The sequence below is a fragment of the Chrysochloris asiatica genome, unplaced genomic scaffold (assembly GCF_000296735.1).
Source record: "Chrysochloris asiatica unplaced genomic scaffold, ChrAsi1.0 scaffold00004, whole genome shotgun sequence".
Lineage (NCBI taxonomy): Eukaryota > Metazoa > Chordata > Mammalia > Afrosoricida > Chrysochloridae > Chrysochloris > Chrysochloris asiatica.
The window spans coordinates 16,427,567-16,449,135 of NW_006408522.1; the positions used below are offsets into that span (position 1 = coordinate 16,427,567).

The window sequence follows — 21,569 nt, forward strand, 5'->3', positions numbered from 1 at the left end:
ACCACATTAGACCAGAAAGGGGATGTCAACCAGATACTCAAGAAGTCTGCAATCCTCTTCCCAAAACACAGATGAATATCTAACAGAAACATTAACATACCACTCCCCCTAATCAACATGTATAGAGACTACCCTTGGAGGACCCTAGAACACCACAATCCCCAGGGTCTTCTCCTCTCCTGGTGGCAGACTCACTCTCTTTGAAGTGCACTATCGCTTTGCAATAAACTGCTTCTGAGTGAAGGCTTATTGCATGTGTGTAATTGAGAAATGGTAACTCAGTGAGATGGATTCTTTAGACCCCTGAGAGAAGGGACCAGGGGTATACATAACAAAAATATCAAACAGAGCAGTGGACTTTCCAGCCCATGCATCGAGCAAGTAAAACTGAGTGCCTTTGGGCAGGAGATTTACTTGTAGAGTGGGGTGCCTCGAGGCACTTAAACTGGGTGAACTAGGTTTGCTGACCCGCAGAGCTAGAGCTGAATGCCTTCAGGCAGAATGATGTGTCTTGTGGGCATTTCTCAATAGTCCTTAAGAGAGCTTTGTAGGATTGGCCAGGCAGAGATGCAGGCTGTGAGCACAGCTGAGGAGCGACTGTCCAGACTGGAAGAAGTGTGCCCTGAACATTTCTGACACTGAATTGTAATCTAATATTCTTCCCTAATAAACCCCATACCTGTTAGTATGGTGTCTGAGTTCTGTGTGGCCATTGCAATGAATTACACCTTTATTAAACAAAAATATCAAAATGTGAAGGTACTGTTTGTCAACATATCCTCCATCTACATGTACACTTCTAAAGGTGGTGTTTCCATCTCTCTACCTCTTTCCCCCAAGAATTCTGTACTCTTTTTATAGCATATCAAAACAGCAGTTTGGGCATCCTAAGGCACTTTAATTGTATTCCTTTGAAATGTTCTTTCAGTTTAGGGAAGAAAAAAAGTCTTAAGGGGCAAGATTTGGGCTATAGGATGGATGGGGCAAGTTTTCCAACAAAATTCTCATAGGGACAGCCTTTGCCACCCTCAAAGAATGAGCAGGTGCATTGCTGTGATGGAAAAAAAATCCACGGCACAGCTTTCCTGGTCTTTTTCCTCACCAATGCTGTTTTCAATTTTCTTAAAGTTTCTTTCTAATAAACCCCCATGACCACTTTGCATTCTTAGGGGAAGGAAAACAACAACAACAACAACAACAAAACAACCCTATTAAGATTACCCCTTTGGAATCCATAAAAACAGTCACCATACTTTCTAGTCTCTCTGCCTTGGAAGTAACTGGCTCAGCAGATCTCCTTGGAAGCCACTGTTCTGATCAGCCCTTGCTCTTTAGATTATGTTGGCGAATCCAAGACTCATCCCCAATCATAATTCATTCCATAAAATTATCTTTATTAGCTTCCATCTTGCTTAAAAGACTGATGGAAAGATCATTTCTTTGACCTAGCCTTTACACAATGAGTTTGGCCCCCATCCAGGTTAAAGTTTCCTGAGACCAAGATGTTCACTTAAAGTGGAAAATGCCAAACCAATGTGCAATGCCAACTTCAGTAGCTATGAAATTGAGTAGAAAAAGTAGAATGGTAATTGTACAGTTTACTACCAGTTTCTGAACTTCATTCACAATTTCTTTCTTCATTCATTGAGACTGATGGTCTTCCTTCCTTTGGCTCAGCTTTGCGGCCTTCCTGATATTCCTTAAAACCCTCGATTCATCCAAAAACTGTCATTTTGTGTGCAACAGCATTCTCATAACTTTGTTGCAAAGCTTCAATAATCTGAGATGTCCATTTGAGTTTAGTTAAAAGTTTGGTATCCGCCATGACCTATTAGTTTTTCCTCCTCATGGCACAAAAAAGTATCTTTGTTTTGAAAGCACCTTAATGAAACTGGTGGTGGTGAATGTGCTGTGGAGTCCGACTCATAGCAATCCTGTAAAGGGCTTCCGAGGCTGTAAATCTTTATGAGAGCAGAAAGCTGCATCTTTCTCCCACAGAACAGCTGGTAGTTTCAAACTGCTGACCTTGAGGTTAGCAGCGTGATTCGTAACCACTAAGACAGGTATATTACTAAATTTATCTGCAGCCATCCATTCAAGGCAGAGATGAGTAACATTTGTTTTATTTGAGATAAATGTGTATATGTGTGAACTGAAACCCTAATAGCATTTTTTTTTTAACTTGGTTAAGTAAGAGTCTGTTTCAACACATAGCAGCCCCTGTATAGGGTTTCCAAGAAGCAGCTGGTGGGTTTATAGATGAACTCACCCTCATATTTATCAGAAATGCTTTATGGTGGTGGTGGTGTGCCATGGAGTCAGTTCCAACTCACAGCGACCCTGCATAGGGTTTTCGAGGTTGTAAATCTTTACAGAAGCAGAAAGCCTCATCTTTCTCCTACAGAGCAGCTGGTAATTTCAAACTGCTGACCTTGATGTTAGCAGCCCGACTCATAACTACTACACCACCAGAGCTCCTTAGAAAAGCTTGTTGTTGTTGTTAAGTGCCATCAAGTCGGTACTGACTCATAAGCACAGCAGAACTAAACACTGCCCGATCCTGGACCAACCTCACTATTGTTGCCATGCTTGAGCCCACTGAAGCTGCCACTTTGCCAATCCATCTCGCTGGGGGTCTTCCTCTTTCTCTCTGACCCTCCACTTTACCAAACATGATATCCTTCTCCAGCGACTGGTCCCTCCTGACAATATGTCCAAAGTCTGAGAGATGATGTTTGGCCATTTTGGCCTCCAAGGAGCACTCTTGACTGCACTTCTTTCAACACAGATCTGTTGGTTCCTTTGGCAGTCCATGGCACTTTCAATATTCTCCTCCAACATCATAACTCAAATGCATCAATTCTTCTATGGTCTTCCTTATTCACTGTCCAGCTTTTGCATGCATACGAGGTTTTTGAAAATACCACGGCTTGGGTAAAGCGCTTGAACACTTTAAAGAGGTTTTGTGCTCTTGAATACTTTAAAGAGGTTTTGTGAAGCAGATTTGCCTAATGCAATACATCGTTTGATTTCTTGACTGTTGCTTCCCTGAGTGTTGATATTGATGCAAGAAGAATGAAGTCCTTGTCAATGTTAATCTTTTCTCCGTTGATAAGAATGTTGTTTATTGGTCCAGTGGTGAGGAAGAAAAGCTTGACAGTTTTGTTAAATTAGTCTCATTTTGTATGAAATGTTTAAAAAAAATTTCTCCCATTGTTTTTTAGCTTCTCTCCCTTCTCCTAGCCTTTATTCTTCTGATTTCTGAGACAGCCCACACCCAAACCCTTGATTTGACTCACAGGGACCCTACAGGCCAGAGTAGAACTTCCCAGGGGGTGTTCCAAGGCTGTAAATCTTTAGGAAGAAGGTTGCCACATCTGTCTCCCATGGAGCACCTGGTGGGTTTGAACAACCAACCTTTTTGGTCAGGAGCCAATTACTTAACCACTGCATCACCAGAGCTCCTTTATTTAAGAAAGAGAACATAAAAGCATCTTAATAAGCAATTCTTATCCAGAAAATATAAGCACTTATGGTCTATTGAAAGGGAACAGGTAGAGGAGGTAGCCAATAAGAAAAAGAACGTCTTACAATCGAAAAAAAAAAAACAAACTAGTTTAATGCAAACACAGAAGAATATAGTTTTGTATGAATTATCAGATATTTTAAACATCCTTGCAAATGTTTCATTTTATTACCTCTAATAATCGGGCTGCAAGGTCAGCAGTTCGAAACTACCAGCTGTTCTGCGGGAGAAAGATGAGGCTTTCTGCTCCCGTAAAGATTTACAGCCTCGGAAACCCTGTACAGGGTCGCTATGAGTCAGAACCGACTCCACGGCACCTAACAACAACAAACACTTCCCTTTTCATGAAGCTTCATTTGATGTTTAGAAATAGTTCAAATTCGTCTAAGCCATACGTGAGATTTTTGAGGCAATGTAACCTATTTTAAATGCAGGTAAAGTTGAAATAGCAAAATAGGTTGATCTTAATAATAAGCTTCGTGGGTCGGTAGTACTGCCTTCCTAGCAGTTATTCTTAAACTGCTGATTGCCCCCACCCCTCCCCAAACACACACCTTCTTCATAAAGGGGATTTCTGGAACATGCTGAAGGAAGGTAGTGCTTGGAAGCCTTAGGGCCAAGAGCTAGATTTCTATCAGCAGCTTTCATTAAGAACAACTTTTAGCCTGTACTCTCATCATGTGCCATGGATTGTTTGGGATTAGCATTTGCTAATCCACGTGTAAATATTCTCTATTAGCCGCCCACATTTAACCATCTTGATTACATTTTTTAAAAGTACGCTTCGCTTCATTCCTCACGATCCTTAATTTTAGGAGACGTGAACATATTCACCACATTTGTGCCTTTCCCAGTCAGTTTAACTTCTTCCCAAGTAGTCTACCAAAACCTGGTCCCCCAGAGCAAACTCGGAGAATCTATAAATCTCTTGATCTTGCCTCTACTGTGAGGACAGGACCTTTTGTATACACAGTTCCCCACAAATTAAAGAATTTGCCTAACTTAAGAGAGAGATAATAAACGTCTCCCCGAAAGGTAATTTGTTCATTTTAGGGCACTCTTTGGAGGTGCTTTTTAGCCAGTGCTGCATCTGATGGGGGAAGGGAAAATAAAAACCATCCCCAAATGTGAGGGTTTATCATCTAGAGATGCCTGCAGTCCGGCTGACAAATCCCTGAAGTGGGAAATAGATTTCCCTCCACAGGGCCTCCGCCAGTGAGGCAAGGAGGGGGATGGGCAGGGGCGAGCAGGGGAGAAGTCTCCGGCCTTTCCAGGTCTCTCAACACCATCCCTCCCCCACCCTGCCGCCTCTTGCCCGAATCCTAAACAAGCCGGCGGGAGAAGGGCCCCGGGGACAGCCTGGGCCGAGAGGCTTGGCCTTTGTGGCTCTGCCCTCGACGGTGGCGTGGAGGAAAGGGGGCGGGGACGCCAGCCGGAGACCCTCAGCCGGGGCCTGACCCCCAGGTGCATTGTCCGGCGGGTCCCGCCCCCTTCCCCAGGGGCCACGACCCCACCGACACGGGGCCCCATACCCAGCGTCTCCCTCCGCCGGGCCGCTCCGACCTCCCAGTCCCCAGACCAGGGGCCAGATGTAGAAAGTAGTCCCCAAGCCGGCCGCGGCAGCGCTGTCCACTCCGCCGCCCCCGCCCCCTCCAGCCGCCGCCTCACTCCGCCCCCAGGCCGGACTCTCAGGCCCCCCTGCCTCCTGCGAGCGGGCATCCGTGCGCTGGACTCGCCACCACCGCCACGCCACGCCGGTGCCCAAGCGGGAATTCCAGGCTCCGCGCGTCCAGCCGCAACCCCAGGAGCGCTCGGAGGCCGGAGGCGGGGGCCGGCAGGCGGACAGCGGCTGTGGGGCGCCCGGGGAGCATGCCCGCGCAGCCCCGCTGAATGGCGTCTTCTCTGCGATCCCTCGTTCGGCTGCGGCCGCCTGGGATGCTGCTCCGCGCTCTCCAGCTCTTTCTGCTCCTCGGCTCCGTTCCAGGTGGGCGCGTTTTCCTCCGCGTATCTTCAGAGGCTGTGGGTGGGTGGGGGGTCCTCCGCGGAGGCGCTGACCACCGGCCGCTGCGGCCTGTCCGGAGCCGCTGGCTGGGGCATAAGTTACCTGCGGGCTCTCCGGAAGGCCGGTCCGTTCAGGGCTGCGGGAGCCTTGTCCCGCGCACGCGCCTCCCCGCCGCAGGCTGCGGTGCGGCGTTGGCCGCTGTCCACTCTGGCCCCTTCCTCCTCGCGCCATTGTCCCTGCTACGGCCGATCCCCGCCTCCGCGACCAGCCCGGGCTCCTGGCCGCCCGCCGGGGCCTCCGCGGCCGCACGTGGCTTTATTTATATTGTTTCTTTAGTGGCAGCCTCGCTGCGCAGGGGGCGCCGCGCTTCTCCGCCGCTTCCTCAGCGTAGTGGGGGCTGGAGGGTCTACGTTTTAGGACGGGAGTGGGAATGGGTGAACCCAGCGCGCAGGTCAGAACCCCAAGGGCCCCTAGTTTTCCAGATCCAGCGAGGAGGTTGGGAAGGGTGGAATTGTAAAGACAAGAGGGTCTGAAATGACTGCTTTGGGCCCCTGAAGAGAGGGAGCAATATCGGTACCCGAAGCTGGGAAGGAAGATGTCTAATAGGACGTGTTCCCCGCAGCCAGATCTTTTGGGGCAGGGCCTGAGGTGTGTATGGATCTGCAGGTTGCTCCAAGCTCTAGGCTACTCTCTGACAGACTTGGATGAACTGTATTTTCTTTTTTACGTTCCCCTGTTGGTTTCCTCAAAGAGATGTAAGTGTAAAGGGGAGGAGGGGAGGACTGAGAGGTGTTTAGGAGAACGGGTTATTTTATTGATTTACAGGTTACAAACGCCTGACTCACTCTCCTTTTTCTGGAGGAGTTAGTTTTCTGTTAGCATGAGAAAAGGATCAAAGTCAGATGTGGCTCGGAAACACAATGGGCGCCTTCCGGAGTGCTTCGCGCAGCGCGGTCCTGTTAGGGCCGTTCTCATTGCCCAGGGCAAACATCAGGGGAAGTCGAGGGGCCTGGGCGTGGGAGCGTGACTAGTGTGTGAGGTTTCCGAGGACCTATGTTGATGAGAAACAGGAATCAATTCCGGGGATTTGTAATCATGGATTCAACGGTCAGGAGGAAGAGGAAACTTTCCCCCCAACCTCTAAATCTCCTCTTGGCCCCAATCAGTATGTAAAACTTTAGCTGGTCTTTCTTTACTCTAAATGCAGGAGGTGACAGGGTATTAGTTGGTCATCGGATGCTTTATCCTGGCAGGGCCCCAGGAGCAATGTGTATGCTTAGGATAATAAAGCTTTTCCTCTGCTCTGATAAAAATGTGTATTGGTTGATTAAGCAATCTCCTATCCCTATTAGACAGTAAGGACCAATTAGTCACACATTTTTTTTTTCTTCAACAGTTGGTAGTTCTAAAAAAATTTTAAATAAAAGTGCCCTAATCCGATCACCCACTGGGTACAAGCAGCAAGAGTTACCAACTTTTCAAAGTCTATTGTTTGTCCTTTAATACTTAGCTTGCTCTGTAGAAATTAAGTAAATGGATTTCTGTGAAAGAGACAGAGCTCTTGCTGTAAAAGGGCAGATATATAAAAATACAAACTTGTAATAGAAATTAAACATATTTTCCAAAAAGTAGGTACCAAGGGTTCCAAAAGCACTTCAAGGGACAAGGAAATAAACTTGCTTGTTCACGGACTTGGAGTTTTGCTAATGATTTCTTGTAAAATTAGACTTTTACGACTTACTCTGTTCAAGATCTTTTTGACAAGCTTGTAAAAGTAGCAGACAAGTTGTGCTCATGAGTTTTCCTGATGATTTTAGAAGTCAACAAGGAACTTGAGAGCAGAGGCCTTACAAGGAAAGGTAGTTGTAAACATCTTCCCTATGTGTTTAGCATAGAAATTGTAAAAGGTGACTTCTCAGATTAGTTGAAAAGGTTTACTGAAACTTAGATTGGTTTATTAGGAGGTTGCAAAGTAAATTAATATGACTGTTAAACTTTGTCTTCTTATACACTAAGTGTGTGTTTTACAGTTATGTGCTGTGTTGAATGACTTTTTACCTATAATTCTGGATATACCTCTCCTCTCTTTCCTTACAGGAGTGTGGTGCTTTAGCGAACTGTTTTTCATAAAAGAACCACAGGATGTAACTGTCACAAGAAAGGATCCAGTCGTTTTAGATTGCCAGGCTCATGGAGAAGTTCCTATTAAGGTCACATGGTTGAAAAATGGAGCAAAAGTGTCTGAAAATAAACGGATCCAGGTTCTGTCGAATGGCTCTTTACACATCACTGAGGTGGAAGGCAAGCGAGGGGAGCAGTCTGATGAAGGATTTTATCAGTGTTTGGCAGTGAACAAATATGGGGCCATTCTTAGTCAAAAAGCTCATCTTACCATATCAAGTAAGTCCTGACTGTTGATATTTGTAATTGTTGAATTTTGATGATTTTTTGGTTTATTGAAGTAACACTAAAAATCACATGTTCAGAATTTTAATGGTGATAATCGTTGATGCTAATTTAGGCATGCTGATAAATCCAAGAAAAAAATTGTATATAAAAATGTAAATGCGTGGTGGAGAACTGAAGTCAAATTAGATCTAAAGTGCCAAGTAAAATAAACCTGTAGATGTGGCGTTATATGAGTCTCAAGAGTTGCACACTATAAGAAGATTGGGTGTAGAAGTTTGTCTACCACAACAAAAGTTGCTTTAAATCTCATCTTTTGGAAATTAGTAATTAAATCACCATCAAACCGTCTGCTTTGTAGATGACCTTTGAGTGTTAAATCTGCCTTGTGGCTCAATCTCAGACTCCTTTCAGATCACCCAAGATGCTTTTTAATTGTAAAAGAGGGCATTGGTCAGTAACTCTTTGAAGTATTTCTTGTCTTTTCCTGCTGGGAGGGAAAGAGATTAAGGCCATTTCCATATTATGCCTAATGGATTTAAACCAGATCGCCTCACTTTTTCCAGTTGTCATAGAGTTTGCTGTCTGATGATTTTCTTTGTATTAACAGCCCATCAGATCAACTATTTGTCCAAGTGATCCATTGCTTGGTGGTTGATTTGGTGGCAACCTGTTGCAGGTAATGTCCTAAGACAAGTAGGGAACTCTTTCCCATTGAGGCTTTCCATTTCTTCCGGTGATCAAACACAGGGCACCCAAGATTACAGTGTTGTTGTTCTTGTTAAGTGCTATTGAGTTGATAAGACCCATAGCGACTGGTCAGCTTGAACCTCCGACTATGTGGTTCAAACTGACTTTTCATTCCAGCTCATTAACCCACAGCACCATACCAGGATTCCAAGATTACAATACACTGTTTAAATCTTAAAACAACAGCAACAATATTACTGCACCTTTAAAAAACAATAATTTTACAGATAGATTTTGCGTTAACCTTCATATTGATCATTTACAAGATAAACAGTAGGAAGAGGGAGTTCTTGAGCTACAGATACACTCTTTAAGAACTTCTTCAAGGTCTACACAGTTGACATTTAGGGAATTATTGGCAGGCGTTTCGTAGGTGAAGATCACAAAGTTCCATGGGCATATTTTTATCCACTCTCATATTAGTTATTTCATTTGTTTAATAATTATTAATTATAGAAAATAAAGTATAAGGACTTTTAATATTAAAATGTATCAGAATTTAGAAAAGTTTCTAATTCTAGACTTTCCCCCATAAGAATAGCATAAACCTAAGAGAATTTTAAATTGGCATTTCTTTTCTTGCTCTAATCATTGATTCATAATGTTCTTGGCTTTTATGTATAATATTCTTTTCAGGATAGCATGTTTTTATGCTTATGATTTTGTGCCTATATAAAATTGTTTGATAGGCTTTTACTTGATCCACTGTTTGGGTTTTGTGGCATTTTGCATTTTCATATCCAGGAACTACACCATGTCTACCTTAGTAGGGGAGAGGGTGGGAAGGGGAGAAGCAGATAAGTCTTAAAGAAGATGAAACATTTGTCATTACCACACTTCCTGAACCTTCTGAGAAGCCTGACAGAATTCTAGAGCTCCCACAAACACTTGAAAACACCCAGAACTTTCTGACTTTAAGATACAGATGTTAGTAGTTTTGTTTTAGTAGCTTTAGATTTTTCTACCTTTATAAGATAATTATTAACAATAAGCCTTAAGTTTGCTGTTAATCATCTTGAAAGCTATTGACCTAAAATAGTTCCATGAATATTCAAAACTTTCCTTTGCTTATATAGAACAACTCTCATCAGTTCATTAGGGTCCATAGTCTTCAGATGCATACATTTCATTTAGCTCTGAGGAGGTATTTTACTAGGAAATTGCATTCATTATTAGGGATTTAAAATAAGAAATTCATAGTAGGTTCAGATTTTTCTTTAGAAGCATGAGTTTATTAAAGATTCTGAATTCACCAAACTAATTCTGATATCTCAGTCCCAATGTCAGGTGATACAGGCTTAAATGACTTTATCCTGTGTTCAGGGTAGAGATGTTATGCATATTAAACAGGAAGAGAATAGGCATTAAGTGGACATACTTTTTTTTTTTTTTTTAAGCTAGTTCTCTCCTAGTTATTGATAGCAGCAAGGCGCAAGTATGTTCTTTTTATTTTCTTGATGAAAGTCTTTGTCAGCAGCAGATCTTTTGGTTCCGCAATGTAATGAATGGTACAGTACCTAGAAACCTAAAACTTTAATCTGTACAAGTTTTAGATTTTTAGCGCTCAGGCAATCAAGTCTTGGTTTCTAAACTTAGGAACTAGAAGCTGAAAGTTGCACTCTAGGCAAGAATTCCATTATTCATGTGTAAATTAGGAATTCACAGGGTTAAAAGGTTAGAAACTGGCCAGGATGAGGTTTACCCTTGTGATAAAGAGCAGATGACCCTCATTCATTGACCAAAGCTTTCATGTAGCTCTTCTGCAAAGTTAGTTATTGCCATGAATTGTTCTTGAGGAATGCAGAAATTCAGATGTGAACAGGCCTTTCCTTAAGTGTCACTATGGAGCCTTATCTCCCAAGCACATCAGAGCAGGGCTGCAGGGACAAGGTTCCTCCCCAAAGGCCTGAAGGCTTTGCTTTCCTGTTGTTCATCCAAGCAAAAAGAATTCGCAGAACTTAGTTTTTCTAAGGCATCCCATTTTTAAAGGAAAGTATAGGGTTAAAGTAATATTTAGCTTGTAGTATGAGGTAAATCCTTTTCCTTGATAGTGGCTTGCTATGTTCCTGTAAGTAGACCAGTGAGCGGAATGATGTGTGAAACTCATGTCTTAGTTCCCGATAATAGTAAGAATAGAAAGACGAAACCATGGCCGAGCAATTTCAATATGTAAAATTTTTTGGCAAATCATGTTTTCTCTGGTGCGAAGTCGTCATATAAATATTTAAAGGTTCTAGGAGTAAGATAATATATAATCTATAACCAATTTGACATTTCTTGCGTATTCAATGCTGAAATAAGATTAATTTTATAGGTAAAACTGTGGTAAAACAGTCTCATATTTCAACAAGTTTAAATTGAGATAAGAGACATTTGAGAGCAGTAAAGGAGGAGGCGGACTGTGTTCTGTGATGTGTAAAAGACTGATGTAAGCTAGCAGTGAACAGGAAGCTATTTGTTTATTTCCTTTCCATAAAAGGTGGAAATTGGAGTCTTAGGGTAGAGGGAAAGCTGACTTATATTTCTTAGGCTTTTCAGAACTGTTTGGTTGGGTGAAAATAATTTTGTAAGCGAGGATTTGTAGTTGGGAGAGCATAGGAATTCTTATAACTTGATGATCTTTTTTGGAAAGTTGAGGTCAATTTTGGTATAACTCATGTTGTTTAGGGATGTCTGTAACTTTTAAGTAGCAACAGACATTTATTTTAAAAGGACATAGATTGCTTTCCATAATTGTTTATCACTTCAGTATAAATTGAGATGAAATGTGAGGGTTTTTTTTTTTGTGTGTGTGTGTGAGATGAATGAAAAATTGTACTGTGGGTGGTATCTGTCTTGAATAGTAATGGATACCTATAGTCCAAAGTGGATCTTGAAATGTAAAGCTAAAATATGTTGAAAATATATAAGGTTTTTTTTTTGTTTGTTTGTTTGTTTTTTTAAGTAGAGATGATATATCGAAAAGATAAAAATAAAAACTAGGAGACTGATTGTCTAGATTTTGATTTTCACTATTGATCCTGGACCCATGGTAGGTAAAATTTTGCTGCATTGTCACTGACCTATTGGGATTTATAGATACAGCAAAGGACAGTCTCTTGCCTGTGTGGATGTTCACTTCAGATCAAACTGCCTTTAATTGTGCAGTTAGTTACTTGCCCCAATATAAGAATGCCAACACTATACAAAAGATGAGTACTGGACCTGGACAGCAAGGTTGGTTTGAATCACAAGGTTGGCGGTTCAAACCTGTCAACCGCTCCTCAGAAACCCTATATAGGGTCACTATGAGTCAGAACTGACTCAGTGGCACTTAACAACAACATACAAAAGTTGTCTGACTTTGGAAAAATAAGACAAACAACTGAGATAGAGAGACCAATATGCCAGCCTGACAAATCTTAGTTGATGCTTTTAAGGGTCCAAGAAAACTCACCTTTAAAAAGAGAAGGGGTGTTGTTCAGAAGTACATATTTAACTTAAAATTGCCTAAGTCCAATCAAGGTAGTAAGAATAGCATACCTAGTTTTACAGGCTTATTTTTAAATGACACTTCTTATCTACTAAAAAAGTTTATCAGATGCCTGATAATCGCTAAATAATGGAACCAGTTTTTCCCACTCTGCAGTTAATTAGTGAGTATCACTTCTCATCTTCAGAAAGCTGTAACACTATCCCCTCTGTTTTTCCAGAGTTGTTGGATTTTGAGTCCTTAGCCAAGTAGGACACATGAAATACTGGTAGAATTATAATTTCCTTTTCAATACATGTGTTTATATGTTTATTTATTTTACTTTAGTCCAGCTTCTTACTGGAATTTTGAAAGGGCATTTGGTATGGCCCCTTTTGTCAACTATCTCTGATTATTCTAAAGAATGGGTCTCACGCTAGCAGTTGTTTGCTCAGGGATTTGTTGTCATTGCTCCTGAATTTAACAGCTGTGCCTATTGATGAACTCCAGGGCAATTTAAAAGAATAGCAAAAAACAAAACAAAACAAAAAAACCCACAGATCTTTTAAGTTGCTTAGGTTAAAGGAGTATTTCAGTTAACAAATAGAATGCATTTGAGGTTACATTTTTTAAAACTATGATATTCTTGACCACACTCTTGATTGAAGACGTTTATCTCTTGCAGGGTTGCTCAATTAAAATTGACTGCTTTCAGCTGGTGATTACTATTTATATGAAAAATAATCAATAATGTTGAGTCAGGTGCTTTGTTTGAGGGTCTTACTTGAATTCTAAAAACAAGTACAATTACTTGGCTGTCTTAAGAGAAGATATCCTAACATTCATGCCCCAAGTTGAGTTTCTATTGTCTGTTAACACTCTTGTAATACTTTTGAGAATTTATAGTGTCCAAAATCATTTCAGAGTATTATTTTTTACTTACAATTTAAAATTTGACAATTAAGAGAGGAAGAGGAAGCTGCAGTTGCAATCACTGAAGCAATATTAAAAGTTGCCCTAACATGGTCCTCTCACAGAGCAAGTCCACAGTAAACAATTGACCCTGGTGATACACAAGGAAAGGTACAAATAGATCATCTCATCTCAGTGTTGTAATTCTGGAGTCAAGTGAACTGCTGTAGGATATGTATTGCAGAGGATAAAGGAGTCATCCTCACAAAGGTGTCTGACACTAATCTGACAAATACTTTCCTGACTTGTACATTCTTGGAGTTTTTTGTTTTGTTTTTTAAGCTTCTGGTTTTCAGAAACTGCCTTTGATGAACCAGGAAGCCAAATTCTTCTAGACTGATTCTCGGTTTCTAGAGTTTGCTCTTTCCTCTGTTTATATATATATATACATACATACATCTTCAGCAGTTGTAGTAGCTAGATTAATCAAGCAAACTGCTGTAGAATGCAGTCATTATTCAGGCTTTTAAACTTGTATCCTCACTGGTGTTAGTCCTTGTTGTTGTTAAGTGCTGTTGAGTCGGTTCTGACCCATAGTGACCCTATATAGGGTTTCTGAGGAGCTGCTGGTGAGCTTGAACCTCCGACCTTGAAGTTCAAATGGCTTTGCAATCTGGCGCACTAACTCATATACAGCGTCACACCAGCATATGAAAAGGACACCCATTTTAAATTTTACTTTATGAAGCTATGGTAAATTCCAGTTTATTTAGAATAGCATGGCCATATTTTTTCAATGAAGAGCCAAACTTTACGCAAACCACTTTCTATAAATTATAATCTTTTAGAAGAAACCTCAGAATGACCTTTTAATCAGTTTGTAGTTTTTTAATACTATTCAGAATGTGATTTATTTGGTGGTTTATCTTGCAGTCTATCAGCATTTACAACACCCCTCCCAAAGCACAAAAGATATTTCTAGCTGTAGACTCTTAACCTTAGCATAATTGCCATTTTAGGCCAAATAATTGTTTGTTTGCGGGGCTGGCCTGTACATTATAAAACATTTAGCAGCATCCCTGGCCTCTACCTACCTTACCTGTTGTTGTTAAGTGCCATTGAGTCAGTTCTGACTTGTGGTTATGTACTGTGGCATCATTTCTGACCCATAGTGACCCTGTACAGGGTTTCTTTACGGGTAAATCTTTACAGGAGCAGAAAGCCTCATCTTTCTCCTGCGGAACAGGTGTTAGTTTTGAATTGTTGACTTTGAGATTACCAGTCCATTTAGTAACCACTATGCTACCAGAGCTCCTTCAGACCCATAGCAACCCTGTATAGTGTTTCCGAGGAGCGGCTTGGTGAACTTGAACCACCAACCTTGCGGCTCAAACTGACCTTGCAGTCTAGCACATTAACCCACAGTGCCACACCAGGACTCCCCTACCTACCAAGTGCCAAAAGCACTCTCTACCAGTTGTGACAGCCAAACTGTGTCTCCTGGGAGGAAAAGTCATCCCAGGTTGAAGACCACTAAATTTTTTCTGAAAGCAGTAGAAAACTTCTTTTTAAGTGCTACTGAGCCATTTCCGTTTTATGCTGGATATTCTACTTACTTTGTGCTAGCAATTCTAAATTTACTGTGCCAAGAGCTTCACTATTTTTCAGTTTTGTGAAGAAAGTTTGGCTTCAAAATGCATTTGGGACATTATTGTTTGTCTAAGAGTACTGGTGTTTCTTCATCCCTTTTGCACACATACACAACATTGAAAAACTGAAATTAAGAGTCTAGTCTTTTAAAAGGACCATTCAATTTAATTAGAATATTTGAGTTATTTTCTGGGGATATCTAGTCAGAGAATAAAAACACATTGCATTTTAACCTCTTTCTGCCGTGCCTTTTATTTTCTTGGTGTGATGGACATCATAGTTGAAGAGGTAGGAGAACTCTCCATGTATGGTAGATGTTAGAAAAAATCTTTTGTTGTTCTCTGCATAGAGTCCATCTGTGTAAAATTAACAGCCCACTAAGTAGCATTGGCTGTGTTGCAGTTGATTGGTGAAGTGAATGGTTAACAGTCAATTCAACAGAATCATTGACTTTTGTTTTAGGCAGAAACAATTTGACTTTCTACAGATAGTGAAATAAAGATGAGATATAAATATGAGAGAATATCCAGGGGTGGGTGAAATAAAGTAAAAATACAGTAAACCTATATGTAATCTGTTGTTGTTAAGTGCTATCGAATCAATTCAGACTCAGTGAACTTGTATAGGGTTTCCAAGGAGTCGTTGCTAGGTTTGAACTGCTGACCTTGTGGTACACAATTCAATACTTATCCTACAGTGCCACACCAGAAACCCAACAACAACAACAGTAGTCTGTTAGGGTCCCTCTCAACTGCCATTGAGTCAATTACAACTCACAGCAACCCTGTATAATGTTTCTGAGGCTGTAAATCTTTACAGGAGCCTAAAGCCTCCTCTTTCTCATGTGGAGCTGCTGGTGAGTTGGAACTGTCAAACTTGCATATCCTGTAGAGCCACCAGGGTTCCTATGAATGGTTTGAGCTCAACAGCTAACTTAGAGGGGAGCTTGGTGGCTCTGCAGAATAAGCACTGGACCACAAATCAAAAGGTCAGTGGCTTGAGACCACCTGCTGCTCCACAGGAGAAAAATGAGGCTGTTTGCTCCTACAGAGGTTTATAATCTCAGGAAACCCTATCCTGGGTCACTGTGAGTCAGAACCAACTTGATGGCCCTTAACAAGAACAACTAGCATAAAGGTCAGGAAATCTGCTTCTGTAAAGATTTTAACCAAGAAAACTGTAACATTTCTACTGTGTAAATACATCGGGTTGCAGTGAGTTGGAATCTAATCATTCATTGGCAACAGGGTTTTTATATGATTTTTTTTTTTTTTAAAGTATTGTTAACCAGCACAAGAAAATTTCAGGCAACATTTTGAGTGCTTATGATTAAAATATGCTTTTGACCTCAGTATATAGGGTTACTAGGGATGGGCAACTTAGACGTTGTTGTTGTCAGGTGCTGTCAAGTTGATACCAACTCATAGATACCCTGTGCACAACAGAGCGAAACACTGCCTGGTCCTGGGCCAACCTTGCTATTGTTGCCGTGCTTGAGCCCATTGATGCTGCCAGTCTGCCAGTCCATCTCGCCTGGGGTCGCCCTCTTTTTCTCTGACCCTCCACGTCACCAAACATGATATCCTTCTCCAGCGTCTCCCTCCTGATAGTATGTCCGAAGTACGAGAGATGAAGTTTGGCCATCCTGGCCTCCAAGGAGCACTCTGACTGCCCTTCCTCCAACACAGATCTGTTGGTTCTTTGGCAACCCAGGGCACTTTCAATATTCTCCTCCAACACCATAACTCAAAACTTAGACATTGGCTGAAGGAGCTCTGGTAGCGTAGTGGTTACGAATCAGACTGCTAATCTTATGGTCAGCAGTTCGAAACTACCAGCTGTTCCACAGGAGAAAGATGAGGCTTTCTGCTCCCGTAAAGATTTACAGCTTCGGAAACCCTATGCAGGTTTGAGTCAGAACTGACTCCATGGCACATAACAACAACAACAACAACAAAGGCACAAAGTGACTGGCTTACAAGTTTTCAAGAGGGAGTTTAGTTTCAGAGTGAGCGCTGAAAGGTATGATCCCCACTGAATAGTTTTCATCTTATTTAGATGGGTTTGGTAAAAGGTGATGGGGATAGGATTCTTCTGACTAAATACTGAGTAATTGTTATCATGACTAACTGAGATTGTCACAAGTGTAGAGGTAGAAGTTGTGTGGCAAAAAGGGGGGAATAGTTAACCTTACATTCTAGGAACAGAATATCCTAGGACCAGCAAGAGGGAAGAGCATGAGCAGATCATGGGATCCTAACCAGAAAAGCAGCAACACCAGAGACAGAGGCAGAGGTGATGTCATGGAGAGAGAGTGCAGCTGAGAACTCTAGACTCCTGGAAAGCGAAAGTTTCAGGGCTGAAGGACAGGGGACTGGTCTGCAAAATGTGTCCTTTGCTTATTTAAAAGATTATATAATCTTGTGTTTTTTGTGTATATTAAAAAAAAAAAGTGACTAGAGGTAAATACTGTTAACTGATGGTGTATGGAGGGGATTATAATCATTGCAATGAAACAAGATGGGATTGGTTGAATGCAAAACTGATGTTCTGCCATGTAGACTATCACGCAATTCACAATAAAAGCTTTACAAATATATATATGTTTTTGACTTCTTAGTAATTGGCAGGGATTTCAGTCTGCATCTTTCCCAAGCTATCACCTTTTGTGTTTTTGTGTATATATATCACTTCAGTTTTGGTTAGCCACTTCTGGGAATAAAAGTTATTTATGACTGTTGCTACATGTAGTTGGTTATTCTTTAGTAGAATGTTGTTGTTCAGTGCTGTTGAGTTGGCTCTAACTCATAGTGACCTTGCATAGTAGAATACATGGCACCAAATTTTCAGCCAGCCTTTTCCAGCATTAGAGTCACTCTTTAGAAGACTCAGTGTTGTCCTTTATCTACCTCTATTTGCCACTGATGGCCTCTGCAAATGACCAACTAAAGACTCCTGGTGTGGCACTGTACGATTAGCACTGGACTGCAAATAATAAGGTCCATAGTTCAAACCACCAGCTGCTCCTTGGAAACCCTATACAGGGTCGATATGAGTCAAAACCAACTGGACTACACTTAACAACAACATTCTACTGGGAAAAAACAAAAACAAATCATCAGTTAGTCCAAAATAAAAGAGAAGGCACCTTTTCCTCGTATTTAGGGAATATTCTGGGACAAGGTATAATATTTATGTCAAAATAGATTTTTTATGTTTTTGACATAATTTCTTTGTGGAAACGTGGCAAGTTCCAATTTTTAGTAAATATGTTTAGTGCTTCTTTAGTAGGCATTAGTGCCTGTTTGATTGCTGATGAGTTTTATGACTGTAGACAAATCACTTAATCATTCTGATCCCAGTCTTGTGGGTAGCTGGGGGGTGGGAGGGACAGAAGCAGGGAGGGTGGGTATTAGGCAACATAGTGTTCTTATTTTTGTAATCTTACTGTAATTCTAAATAAGCGGTCAATAAAGTGATTTTTAAAATGAAATTGGAGTCCATCACAGTTTAAGTTGCTGAGAAAAAAATAAAAATAACTTGACCATTACTTGCTGTTTTCAAGGCTTCATACTCTTGTTATGAATCTCTGAGTATCTGCTTTTGGATAAAGGGAAGTCTACAAATCAATACTGATAATTTGGACTAGTACCATTTTTTAAGAATCTAGAAAAATATTACTTTGGGGTATAACTGTTTTAAAAATTCTGCTTTGAAACATTGTATAGGTGGTTGTTGTTACAGGCCATCAAGTCAATTCCAATCCATAGCAACCCTGTATAAGGTTTCCAAAGAACGACTGGTGAGCTTGAACCGCTGACCTGGCGATTCAAACGACTTTGCAGTCTGGCGCATTAACCCACAGCGCCACACCAGGACTCCAAATATAGATGGTATACCCTGGCAAATATGTGTCTGTTCTGCTAATAATTAAAAATTTAATGTTTATTAAGTTGGTATTTTTAAAAATACAGTTCTGATTTTATTTGAAGAGAGTTGTACTTACAATGTTTTTGTTATGTGCCGTGGAGTCGGTTCTGACTCATAGCAACCCTGTACAGAGTTTCCGAGGCTGTAAAACTTTACCGGAGCAGAGATCCTCATTGCTGTCTCTGAAGTTTGCAGCCCATTTCATAACCACCACGCTACCAGAGCTCCTTTGTACTTACATATTACTATCTTGATAGACATATACTGCCCTCCAGATTCCTTTTAAGAACGGTAAGGTTTTATCCTCCCCCCCTCCCCCGCCCCCAGGTTTTAAACTGAATTAATTTAATTCCTGCTGTTTGGATGTAAAGAAACTCAGATTAAAATATTGACCTTGAAGTGGAGACTTAGTAGAGAAAAAATGCTTTAATGTTGGCATTGTCATTTAAGTTTTGTTTTTTTTAACAGGAGATCAGAGTTGTTCTTAAATAATTTTGTCAGTTAAACATGTTTCCTGTTTTCCCAATTTAAAAAATTCACTTTTTCTTAATATTCAAGGAAAGTCAAATTTTTACTGAATTTATAATGCTTTTAGTGTAATCTTAATTAAAGTACTAATTTCACTAAAACATTAAGATTATCAACAGTTTCCAAGGGGATTGCTAAAACTTTATCCCAGTGGTAGAATATGATTTCTACAAAGACTGCAAATATGCTTACCCAGATGTTTTACCACATTTTAGGAATCTGTCATAGTTAATACATGGGGAGGGAAGGTATATGAACAGAAGAAACTTCATGAAATTTAAATATAATTTTTATTGATTTGAAGTCCACCAGATGTGGACTTGGGAGTCCTGGTGTGGCGCTGTGGGTTAATGCACCCGACTGCAAAGCCGTTTGAACTGCAAGCTCGGCGGTTCAAGCTCACCAGCTGTTCCTCGGAAACCCTATACAGGGTCGCTATGGGTCATAACTGACTTGACAGCACTTTACAACAACAAACAACAGATGTGGACTTGGAGGCTCTACTATTTAGAAAAGAAGTTGTACTGCTTAGCCAATGGGACAGTAAGAAATGGTTTAAGTGTGACCAGTCAGTTCCAACTCATAGCAACCCATGTGCCCTAGTAGAAGTGATCCACAGGGCTTCCTAGACTGTAGTCCTTACACAACAGAGTGTCAGCTCTTGCTCCGGAGAAGCTGCTGGGTGAGTTTAAGCAGCTGAGCTTATAAAAGTTTGCATCCCCTGGGCTTCTTGACCTGTTTCTTAACATTTTAGCATCGACTCTACCATGTTTTATCAGGACAGGAAGAAACTGACAATCAAGTTTTGCCTGCTTAAACTTTCAGAAGGGGATAATGTTTTAAAAAGGTAAAATTAATAAAAGAGATAAAGAAAACACACTTACCTTTTCCACTGATCTCCAAACATTTGCTTTTCTGACAATGCAAGTTTTGAAGAAACAACCTTAGGATTCCTTAAGATTCATCCTGTAGTCCCTAGAAAGGCCTTGCTGCTTAATTTGACTTACTCCGTTCTGCCTGCCTCATTCATAAGTCCAGATCACAGCTGTAGTTCAAAAGTTTTCTGTTTTGAAAATAGGAATGATAAAGCCTGTAGTAGGTAAGTTCCTTGCCCACGGACACAGCTATTAGGCAACAAAATAGCTATGTTTGGGACTAGAGTTCAGGTTTTTCTGATCATGAATTTGTACTGCTTAAATTTATAAGGCAGAGTCTTGGTGTGGCGCTGTGGGCTAATGCGTCAGACTGCAAAATCATTTGAACTGCAAGGTCAGTGGTTCAAGCTCACCAGCTGCTCCTTGGAAACCCTATACAGGGGTCTCTATGGGTCGGAATTGATTCAATGGCATTTAACAACAATAACAACAAATTTACAAAGCGTAAAAATTGTTCCCTGTGTATTATGTGGAAATGTGTCTTTCTGTATTCAAGTGTATATTATCAAATCCAGGATATGAAAAAGAAAGTGGTAACGGAATTAACAGTGAACTGGGCTTACATGAATTTCTTAATCTTTTATAAAAAAATTATGATTTCATCCTTTTATTGTACAGCTTACCCTTTCTAATTGTATGTTTTTATAGATGTAGCAAATGGATGATTTTTCAATAAATTACTTGTAAGTTTCTAATTTTCTCTGTCCTGTAGAGCTACCTGGAATTTCCTTTCTTGTTTATAGCCTCGGTGCTGGGACACTGAGCTCCAGGCCTCTTAGAGGCTCAGCATTTGTTGATGTATCTGACTAAATGGAAGCTTGATCTAAAGCAGAGATTTTCAGTGTCTTTGAAGAACCCTCAGTGGAGTTGATACTCTTTTGTAGGCAAAATGTTGAGTTTTTAATTAAATGAATAAACACTTGTCATAATTGTTATCACATGGAAAATGGGCCTAGTGACAGCCTATGGCCAGTATGAAAGGTTTTTTTTTTAAAGTTTTTATTGTGAACTGAGTGATAGTTTATGTAGGAAAACATTGGCTTTACGCCATCATTTCATTGCAATGATTACAGTCCCTCTGTGCATTATCACTCAACAGTATTTGCTTCCATTCCCTGTTTTTTTTTTTTGGGGGGGGGGGGTTGGGGGATGGGGTGGGAAGAATGTACACAGAAACACTCAGGAATATATAATAATTTAAACAACCCAAGGACACATTCTGAAAGCCTGCCTCTTGACTGCCAGCACACAGCCTTTCTCTTTCCATGAGTCTAGAGTTCTCTGCTGCTCTCTCTTTCTTCATTTCCTCATCTTTTCCTCCATCTCTGGTGTCACTGCTTCTCTGGCCAGCGTCCCACATTCTGCTTGTGCTCTTTTCCCTTGATGATCCTAGGGTTCTCTGTTTTTGTACTATAAGATTGACTAATCAAGCGTGAATGAATTTTTTTAAATAATAGTTTTATTGAAATATGGTTCACA

General features: G+C 40.8%; 1 protein-coding gene across 1 annotated transcript in view; it reads left to right on the forward strand.

Moving 5' to 3' along the window:
* The first annotated feature begins 5,367 nt into the window (after window positions 1-5,367).
* The window catches only part of PRTG (protogenin), a 175,985-nt gene continuing 159,783 nt past the window's right edge, over window positions 5,368-21,569 (forward strand). The window contains exons 1-2 of the mRNA XM_006831624.1: window positions 5,368-5,510; window positions 7,626-7,928. Coding sequence (XP_006831687.1) covers window positions 5,417-5,510; window positions 7,626-7,928 — 397 coding nt within the window. The 5' untranslated portion in view covers window positions 5,368-5,416. The remainder of the gene's footprint in view (window positions 5,511-7,625; window positions 7,929-21,569) is intronic.